Raw genomic sequence first — 10,119 nt, 5'->3', positions numbered from 1 at the left:
GGGGGGGGGGGCATCTGTGCCCCAACTGACCTGGTCAAAGGTGAGAGATGACGTCTTCGGCTCGACCGGTTTGCGCTGTTCTGAATACGCCCGACATTGGCGAAAAAAATGGTATTGAAGTTTTGGCTGCCTGGGGGTGCGCAATTGGTGACCGAATGGCCGGGTGGCAACGCTGAGGGAACGGCGAACTGATCTCGTGCATACTGGTCGCACGATTGTTCCTCTGATGGTCGGCACCGACGTACGGAGCAGCGTTGGTAGCAGTTGTCGAGTGCTCGTCATTGTGGCTCGGTTCCGAATTTTGCGCTTGTAATTATTTGTGAGCTGCTTTGGAATTATTTCTTGATGAAAAAAATTTGCTCAACCTTTTTGGACGTCGTAGGATAGGTATGATGCGAGGACGTGGATGGCAGGCTCAATTCTAGGTGACGGCGGAGAAAGAGCTTGAAGCTTTCAAGGCTGCCGTTGACGTTTTGCGGGGAGCATGGTGCGCTGACGTGAAAGCAAGCTCATTAGGTTCAAGGGAAGTCTCCACTGAACTAACACCTCTCATCAGCCTCCTCCAGAAAAAGAAACCCGTTCCTACTACGATAGAACCATCCCGGTCCCGCAATTGTCATTCGAACTAGTACCCGCGCAACTGAAGACAAACTTTGAGCCTAATCTGCACGTCCAAATGCCCGAAGGGTCCTTAAATTGCACATCTGAACGTCTTTGAAGGGTCTTGGCTCATCCCAACGGTCGTCTGTAATGGTCATATTAGTGATTATTGGATGGAAAAGTCTATGTACAATGGTATAATTTGAGAAAAAAAGATCAGAAGCCCAAGAGTGGGATACTTTCGCACAATCAATGCTCGCCGATGCCGACAAAAGGGATTTTTTTCCACCCATAAATTCATATCCATGGAAAGTTTCCACGGTATTGTGCTGATCAAGTTCTGTCTTGGCCACGGCACTTCTTTGGGACTGGTGCCCTTGCTTGGTTGCACAGCTTAAGATCTAGTTCCATTTCCTCCAGTCAAAAGTCAACGGGCAGTGGTCCTAATAAAGAAAAATGCTTGATTAGAATAATGCCACATCTTATCAAAAAAAAAACATTGTAGAAGCAGTGAGCCTTACCTTGGGGAAAATGGTAGCGAAGACTTGAATCTCTTCTGACAAGGGCGTCGCGTGGTGCTTCCAGTCCAGCTGAAGTGAGGCCATGCCGATGAACAAAGCCAAGTTCAGCTGGGCGTAGTGCTGGCCGAGACAGTAGTGGGGTCCGGTACCGAATACAAGAAAGTTCTTCTGACCCTTTTCTTCGGCGTTACCAGTGTAGTACCGCTCGGGGTCAAACTCGTCTGGCCTGTCGTACACCTCGGGGTCACGCAAAGCCATGTAAGTGGTAGGGATAAGCATAGAACCTATAGGCAATCCGAGTCAGCAATTTCTGTCTCGAATGGTTTTTTTTTTCCAAGTCATAGCGGAGATGTATTCATACCCTTGGGAGCAGTGTATTCCGGAGTTATGGGGAAAGCCTTCTTGGTGACATAAGGCACCATGATGACCGGAGGCCGGTAGCGCAGGAGCTCCTTCACCACGGCACGTGTGTACTTCATCGACTCGAGCTGTTCCAGGCTCACACGAGCCTTGATATCACCGTTGCGGACATTGTAGTTCTCCTCGCGAACGCGGTCAAGAACCTCAGGATGCTGTGCCATGATCTGGAACATGTATGTAGCAGCGCTGCTGGTAGCGTCCTGGGAAGCGAAGAGGAAGGTGAACAAGGTCTGAGCGATCTCGTAGTCGGTAAAGTCGCGAAGAAGGGGGTTCGGCTTCTCCATGTCCTCGGTGATGGTTCCAGCAGCCTCAGCATCGCGCCAGCGCTGGGACAAAACCATCTGCTGAATCCAGGCATCCATAATACAGGTCACCTCTCCATCGGCGTTCATGCGGGCCTTGCTTTTAGCGGCGCACTTGGAGAACTCGGCCAGGACCATGTCGGCCGCCTTCTTTCCGTACCATGTCTTCGTAAAAGGAAGAATGATGGGGAAGTTGACAAGCTCAAGAGCCTCAGTAATGTAAAAGTAGTCGACGGCAATCCTGCGAACCGTCTCGTCTGACATGTAGTGGCCGACGAAGGTGCGGCAGGAAACAGCTGTGATGATCTCGCGGAACTCGACCATGAAGGGAACAGGCTTGCCCCCAGCGTCCTTGGTAATCTGGACCATCTTCTTGAAGTAGCGGTTATAAACATCCTCCTGTCCGGGCAGGTAGCACTCGAGCGCCTTGCGGGTGAAAAGACCGTTCAGGCCCTTGCGGAAGTCGACATGGGCCTTGCCGTCGAGAAACACCCAGTTGTCATGCCCCAGCAATTTCGGGGCCACATCGACGACGCATGGCTTGACATAGCCGGGGGAGTTAAAAATCTTGCGCGCGAGATCACGGGTCGAAGCAATGACTACGAACCTGGTTGGCGACCAATGATTGTCAGTATACATGCCATGTTACACGGGCTAGGTTGGTTACTTCAAAGGGGTCTGGTAAAGGTTATGCGTACTTGTGGAAGACAGAGACACAGCTCAGAGGACCGCTTGTCCACTTTCCGTAGTACTCCTCCCACTTCGGGTTCATAGACTGCAGGAACGGGCCAATGAATGGCTCTTTGAACCTTGGACCAACAATGCTGCCCTTACTCCGCTGATAGCTGACTGTTGTCGCAAGATACATTAGCTTCTTGCCGCACTACTGGTGTGTCAAAGTGTATAGATCTACACTAAAACAGCTTTGCGGAAACTCACATTGGTCATAAACGGCCAACATGAGCACAACAGTGCCCAAGATTGTCCAGATTCCTGCGTTGGAAACAGTCTCGATGACATTGTCAAGCACGTATTCCAACTGGGTTGGCAGAGCTACATTGCTAGGCACCAAGCTGGCGAGAGGTGAGGCGAACGCGGCAGTGGCGTTGGCAACGCCAACGGCAACGGAGGCCATGTCGTTAGGTGGCAGAGCCGCTGCAATACGGGCTGCTCAAATTAAGTGCGGTAAGTTGATGTTTATACTGCGGGATCCCTTAGCAAACAACAATGCGCCCGCAGTTTTGTATGGCACTTCGTCTCAGACCAAGGGCAAACACAAAAATTCAATTTTCGACAGCAGAGAGAGAAGAATGTCACGCAGCAAGACAGCCAAGTTATTTTCTGATTAACATGGTATAACGAAACGGGTACGAGCGGGGGGGGGGGGGGGGGGGGGGGGGGGACCCCCTGTTTAAGTGAACTAACTGCTTCATTACCCTAAAGAGGAGAACGAGAAAAAGATCATGCGCGTGCGAGATAGATCCGACCCTCCCAATGAGACATCAGGTTTAAATTGCCTTAAGCCAACTGTGCTCCATTCTTGCTGTGACTTGTTCCCGGCAATTTTATAATCCCTGTTTTTTCGTTGCCCAGAAACTTGGGCAAGGTGGGCAATCGCTTATGCCATCCAGGTCGGCTAGGTGAAATTTTTGTCGGTCTCGGGGTTTGTTGATTCTCCTCAACCCCGCCCTTACATTTCTATGGCAGTTCTTCATAAATTACGCTCAAGGTTGCCCTGCAAGGGGGTCTAATAACGGTTTACGCACGTACCTGTTTGTTCAAGAGGTGAGGGTTGGCATGTAAAACTCAGTTGGTTGTGCTCATCTTGCCTGGTGATTCGTTGATTTCGGTGATATATATTTTATGACGTGGGCGGTATCATTTTCTCTCTTTCTTTTTTTCTTTTTTTCTTTTTTTTCTGGTCTCATGTATGTATGTAGTTGGTAGATAGGTCGATAGGTATATCAGACGTGGGTAGGTAGGTAGGTAGGTACCTTATCTATCTGCATGCTTACAAACCTACCTATGATTAAATAAATTGTCGAGGAGCCTTCTCTCTGGGCCCGTCACGGGACGGAATTCATCTGCTTGGGTGCTGGACTTAACTTCCGTTCCTCCGAGATCAGCTCACGCCAAGCTTTATAATCACATACCAATCAGACCGATGTACCCACCGACCACACCTCTTTGAGAGTCAGACCGCAATTAATCAAGTCATACACCGATCACAGAGGAGGGTTAGGTTGTCCGGCGCCAGGGTAAGAGATATTATTTCGTCAGGCAAACAAACACATACATGACCGGAAGTGTTTTGCATGAGCAGTTCTTGAAACAATAACAGGGCCCACAAAGTTCTCTTCAAAGCATACCTGACAGAAGTTTTGCTTGCAAATCAATATTTCCTGTGGCTGCTTTGCTGAACTCCTCGAGAAGAGCTGTCTGCTACCAACCCCTGCATGATATGAACGCCAGGGCTCCTTGCAACGAACTTGTCGGCCAATGGATAACCTTAGATTAGGGTACTGAACGGAATTAAACACCAAGGGTGGTAACGAACAGGTTTGCAGATTCTATAAATGGTTACAGGGTAAATAAATTAAATATCCTTAATACAGCCTTGTCCAGGAACCATAGGAGGCACTCAATCGCGTTTTAGTTTTAGAATTTGCGTATATTTATAAGGTAAGTTTAGGTATTGATTTAAATGCAAGTATACTTCTGGGAAACACCCTAAGCCCTAAGTGAATATATATCTGCGGATAAACAGACTTGCCCTGTAAATACGCGCAAATTATAAGTCCACATTTAATACATCCAATGATCTGAAATAAAGCGATACTACAGGGTACTTAAATTACCCTGTAACCACTAAGTGGGTAGTAAACAAAAAAAAATACCGCAAATAATACAACTTCTGAATGTAGTCAACAAATGGAAAAGAGGTATGTTGATATTTTTTGGAGCTATAAAAAGGTTTAAGTTTTTTCCGATAAAAATGTGAGAAGTGAGAATACTTAACATTTCCTTATAAAAAATAGATTATCCGGTGTTGAAAGTAGAGAGTTGAAGGTAGATTGCGGGACATTTTGGTGTGGCTCTCCAAAATCTGGCGGTCCTTATTTCATGCAACCCACATGCGACATACGATTTTGCAAAGCAATTTGTGCTTCCTTTGGTGTTTAGTTCCCACTTGTTATACAAGTTTTGAACCTTTCCATTGGCCGATGGGTTGTAAGGAGCACCGATGTTCATATTCATACGGGGGTTTGGGTGTGCATCTATAAGGCAGGGATGAGAGGCACGTAGATACCTACTCCGTATCTACATTGATACGTACTTCGTACATTACAGATAACCTACCCAGGCTTGCTAGGTACCTACATGAGGACTTGCAGTCTTGCATACAGCCACAACATGGCGACGGCGCATGATCTAGCATCTTCCTGTGCATAGTCCTACTCCATATATGGTAAGCCGCAACGGCAATTTGTGCTAGTTCTGTACCTACTAGTTCTACGGAGTAGTCTAGTTTCACCTGGTTAATGAATGTATTTATATGCCCGCAGCATCGTAGCTTGTCACACTCTTACTCGTCACATTTAATAAATAGACTTGAAGCACTAAGATGCACAGCTAACAACAGATTCCTCGTCCTGAAGTTCATCACCATGATAATGACTGACTGGCCGAACCCAGACTGAGCCAACCAAAGCTACAACAGTACTTACTCAAAAGGAAATGGAAGGGAGAAGGTGAGAAACCGCAAACCGTTTGGCAGGACCCCAGTTCTTCGCATCACCGCGGGTTCAAACCATAACTGTTATGTCGTGTATGCATATTCGTAGCCTGTAGTTCCTCCTAGAACCGCTCACGTCACTATGTCATGGGCGAGTAACAATGACCTGACTTTTTCATCAACACCGTCGTCCGATCACTGTGTTCTTGACTCGACTCGTAGTTTGCGCGATTCCTGCCATACAAGGGACCTGCGTAACAGCACATCACGGCGGAAGGGTGTAACACAGCCGCACCGCGCAGGTCGTCAACCATTAACACCCTGCTACGCCCAGTCCGATACAATGCGCACATCAGATTTTGCCGGGCGAGGAGATGCCGTTCAATAAGACAATACCCTTATATTCATTGAAGATATGTTGGTACACTTGTAACCGCCGCTGGCCACTTTCAAGCCTTGGTCTTCCTCTTCTTCGTCTTGGTGCCCGGTTCTTCCGGCGGCACAAAATCCTTCTCCCGCTCCCGTTTCTTTTCCTCCTTTTTGACCTTTGCCTGTTCTTGCCTTTCTGTCTCTGCCGCTCGCTTCTTGGCCTCTTTTCCGAGGAAGTACTCGCCACTCTCGATCTGGAGATCGACCTTGCTCTTCTCCGGAGCCGGGGGGAATGCCGTATACGTCTTCTTGCTCTTGTCGTTGACCTTGTGTGGGACCCTGCGATGGCTCAAGCTGCGTTTCTTGAAGTTAGGCAGGAAGCGATCCCAAGACTCGTTTGCGAGCGCGGGATCTTTTGCCAGCTCCCGCTTGACCATCAGCTCCTTGATCAAATAGATAGGATGTACGTTGTTCATGCAATCCTCAACAACCCTGCGAACCTCCTTCAGTCCTTTGTAAGGGCCCATCGCTGACACCGTGTTTCCGTGCACAAGAATATATGTTGAAGTGAGCAGCTCCAATGCTTTGAGGGTGCTGCCGTTAGGACCCAAGATCCTCTGTCGTCTTTTGATAAATCGCTCCTTGTTCCGGACGAGGTTTCGAATTTTGATGATATCGCATGCGACTCCATCCTCCAATATCTTGATGGCTTGTGGCGCTGGTACACTCCGCGCCAGGAGCTTGATGAGATCTCGGGCGTTTAGGATAGCGGCAGGATCAAACGTTTTTCGGGTCGTCTTGACGGTCATTGAACCTTCAACCAAGTCCAATGTTGTGGCAATGCCATACTTCTCGAGGGCCTTTGTGACCAAAGGCCAAGATTGCCTCAGGTAGACTTCTCGGTATTTGGGGAAGAGCGTCATGAAGGACGACTCTTCAGCGAACGTGCCTCCAGCATTGTCAGCTGGCGTAAAAGGATCGACCTTCCACTTGTCAATATCCTCCGTATCCCATGGCTTGTCAACGTTGTGTGTCGAAGGCATTTTGATATCTCTTCCTCTGCGCGTGTTGTTTTCTGCTTAGCAAACCTGCTTGCAATCAGGCTATCTTGGAGACCTTTTACCGTCGCGGAACTTTTTAATGGGACCATGCGAAAGTTTTGGCGGGGAAAAAAGCTGTATCGCCCTATCTTTTTTCTTTGCTTTTCATTGGGCCAATGATTGATAATGTGGACGACCCACATTCCCCACATCCGTCATGTCGAGAGGCAAACGAGGCAGGTCTGAACAATTCTGCCGGTCCACTTAAGCGACAAGGGCTCCTAATCTCCAGAGATAAGAATTTTCCCCGTCGCGTCCCCAATCATCACGACATCAATGCGATAATCCATCAATCCGCCGAGACGCCTTCAATTGGTATTTACCCATCAGTCTCTTCTAATGGTTTATGCCGATTTACAATCACTAACTGGTCTACTGCGCTTTTTATTGCAGGTTTAATTCGTCACTTGGAGGGCCAGATCAATCAAAGAAGCGTCTACTCGAGAATTACACGAGAACCAGACCTGCGTTATCGTTATCGATTGAGGTGTGCTGCCTCGATAACACCTCCAGGGGCAAGAAGGTCACCTATATCTACCCGCTACTCGTAAAGCGATCATCGAGACAACCAAGTGCCTATTGACCTCTTGGATCTTTTTGAGAGATCGAGGCGATCTCCGCGACCGACAACCTGATCTCCTGCGACCAGCCGCGCAAACCTGGCTCTTCGCGATTTGGTCATTTCATCAGTATTGCGCACCAGGATCGCATCAACGATTCCCTGCGCTAAATCTGTCACCACTCCTGCCTCTCAACCTGTACGGCCGGGCTACCCTGATAGCCTCGATTGGCGCCTAGATGGAGCTGGCAATGGAGTTCAAGGAGGACGAGAGGGTGCCCGAGGTGCCCCCGACCGAGGAGGGCGTGGACACAAGTCAAGACGCTCCCCCGTTGGAAACTCCAGCGCCGCCTCCTGTTGAGCCTATCTCAAGGCCAGAATCGCCTGGAATACAGAGTTCTGGTGCTCAGCTGGCAGAGCTCGCGTCTCTGGCAAGCAATGTTGCTGCGTCTGAACAATTACAAAGGTATGTGAATGTGGGGCTCCTTTACGCACGTGGCTATCTCGCCTCACGCCGTATGACCCAAAAGCAAAGCACTTCCGTCGCGGTTGAGATTCAAGCTGGTCATGGTACTTGGTGAGATAAAACCTGGTACCCTGAAATTACGGCTTCAGATCGTACCCATCCATATACCAAATTTTGGGGCTGTTATTCGAAGCACCGGCCGGATACATGTCTACAATGACCCACTCAGGGGCTGCCAACAACTAACATGTATTCTTGATCAGAGCTTCGGCTGAAGTGAATACCTCACCTCCCCCACCGGCATTTCCCGATGCTATATCTGCGCAACCAGCGCCGACGGACCCTGCTTTGTCTACTGACCTTGACACGGCCGCCCAGCTGTCTGCACCAGAGACAGTTGCGCAAGATCAAGCGGTTGCGCAACCAGAGATGGCGGCGCCTCAGCCACAAGTGATGCTTGCGACTCATCAACCCGGGCTATCAACAGAACCTGCGCAGCCTGTTCCAACCCCTAACATGCAACCACCTCAACACCAGCCGACGTCTTATGCTGCTTCATCTCCAGCCTCACTACCGGGAATATTGGTGTGTATTACTGATCAAGTCTCATACTTATATTTTTTGCATATATCCCGAGCTCGTACTAACGAAACTGCACATTGTACAGCCAACTTGCCAGAACTGCGGGACATCCACAACGCCGCTCTGGCGACGGGATGAACACGGTGCTGTTCTCTGCAATGCTTGTGGTTTATTCCTTAAGCTCCACGGCAGGCCAAGGCCAATTTCACTGAAGACAGATGTCATCAAGAGTAGAAATAGGGTCAAATCGATTCGACCGGATCTGGCTCTGAAGAAGAAGGTGAGCTCTACACAAGCTTGAAGAAGGCGATTTTGAGAGCATCGCGCTAACACATCGTCGGGTTAGCAACAACAACACCAGCAGCAAATGCAGGCTCTTGCTGGTGCAAATGGTGCACTCGATGCGCAAACTCAAGCAAGCATCGCAGGGGCGGCATTAGGTGCGCGCAGGGCGTCTCAGAAGTCCACAAATGGCCATATAGAAGGTTCGCTCCCATCAAGTTCTGCCTCTGGCACAACAGACATGTTCAATCCTCACATGCTCTCAGGTTTTGAGGACGGGCAATATCCTGCCAATGTTCTTCCAGGGTTCGGACTGCCGGGTTCATCCGACCAAAGTGCACTTCTCAACGGCGAGATGCCCCAGACCCCTGAGCAATTGCTCGCTGCTATATCCAGTTTCAAGACGCGCGTATCGGAGCTCGAGGTCATCAATGACTTTCTCGAGCGTCGTCTACTCACGTATGATAGTTATGGCGGACAACCACATGACGGGCAAGACGGTGGTGTTGGCCAGGGCGATGCGCAATTGAGGTCACAGGTGGAGAGTCTTACTCAGTCAGAGTCGCAGTTGAGAACCGAACTCGAACAGGCTAGAGCCGAGACTGAGCAGCTGCGATTCAAGGCTGACGAAGCAGACCAGTTGAGGGCAGAGGCCGAGCAGCTCCGCGCTGAACTTGAAGAAAGTCATCGGAGGGAGAACATGATGAAACGGCGTCTCGAAGACGTCGAGCTTGAAAACAAGTTACTGAACAACGTTCCCGAGGTGGAAGATGATGGGCGACCATTCAAACGGCCACGCATTGAAGAGGCCGCGCCGGTGGCGGAGGAACTTACTCCTCCGTCTATCGCTTAGCGTTGGCTCGGCATGGCTTATTTCGAATTTCTAATGATACCACTAAAAGTAAAAAAAACCTGTTTGGGATTGGTCACGCCCATGTATACCACTATTTGACGTTTTATCATCTTTTAAATACCCAAACTTGGCTTCATGACTTTGCATCACTTCAGCTCGAGTTCTTGGTCTTTTTGGAGATCGCCCGCCTTTGTTTTTAGTGATGAGATGGGGCTCATATGGAATCAAACACATATCCAGAGTGGGGTATATAATTTCGACCAGGCAGGTTCGCTCCTATCGCCTCAGTAAGTATCAGCACATCTGTCTTTCTAATTAGGAGTTTCATA

At 49.2% G+C, this 10,119-nt stretch overlaps 3 protein-coding genes across 3 annotated transcripts in view; 1 reads left to right on the top strand and 2 right to left on the bottom strand.

The window, feature by feature from the left end:
• The window catches only part of PgNI_01835 (uncharacterized protein), a 3,897-nt gene extending 694 nt beyond the window's left edge, over nt 1-3,203 (bottom strand). The window contains exons 1-4 of the mRNA XM_031121907.1: nt 2,783-3,203; nt 2,542-2,692; nt 1,483-2,450; nt 1,122-1,405 (exon numbers count right to left, since the gene is read on the bottom strand). Of these exons, the coding sequence (XP_030986998.1) occupies nt 1,122-1,405; nt 1,483-2,450; nt 2,542-2,692; nt 2,783-2,978 (1,599 nt within the window). The 5' untranslated portion in view covers nt 2,979-3,203. The remainder of the gene's footprint in view (nt 1-1,121; nt 1,406-1,482; nt 2,451-2,541; nt 2,693-2,782) is intronic.
• A 2,825-nt stretch (nt 3,204-6,028) lies between these two features.
• On the bottom strand, nt 6,029-6,991 carry PgNI_01834 (uncharacterized protein; the record flags this gene model as incomplete). The annotated part of the gene is made up of 1 exon (XM_031121906.1): nt 6,029-6,991. The coding sequence occupies one exon, from the start codon at nt 6,989-6,991 to the stop codon at nt 6,029-6,031; it is 963 nt and encodes a 320-aa protein (XP_030986999.1).
• Nucleotides 6,992-7,304: 313 nt separating this feature from the next.
• On the top strand, nt 7,305-9,790 carry PgNI_01833 (uncharacterized protein; the record flags this gene model as incomplete). The annotated part of the gene is made up of 5 exons (XM_031121905.1): nt 7,305-7,363; nt 7,442-8,073; nt 8,337-8,658; nt 8,741-8,935; nt 9,002-9,790. The coding sequence occupies exons 2-5, from the start codon at nt 7,847-7,849 to the stop codon at nt 9,788-9,790; spliced, it is 1,533 nt and encodes a 510-aa protein (XP_030987004.1). The 5' UTR covers nt 7,305-7,363; nt 7,442-7,846.
• Nucleotides 9,791-10,119: the final 329 nt, after the last annotated feature.

The sequence above is a fragment of the Pyricularia grisea genome (assembly GCF_004355905.1).
Source record: "Pyricularia grisea strain NI907 chromosome Unknown Pyricularia_grisea_NI907_Scaffold_1, whole genome shotgun sequence".
In the NCBI taxonomy this organism is placed as follows: domain Eukaryota; kingdom Fungi; phylum Ascomycota; class Sordariomycetes; order Magnaporthales; family Pyriculariaceae; genus Pyricularia; species Pyricularia grisea.
This window is presented reverse-complemented; position numbering and strand designations above follow the sequence as displayed.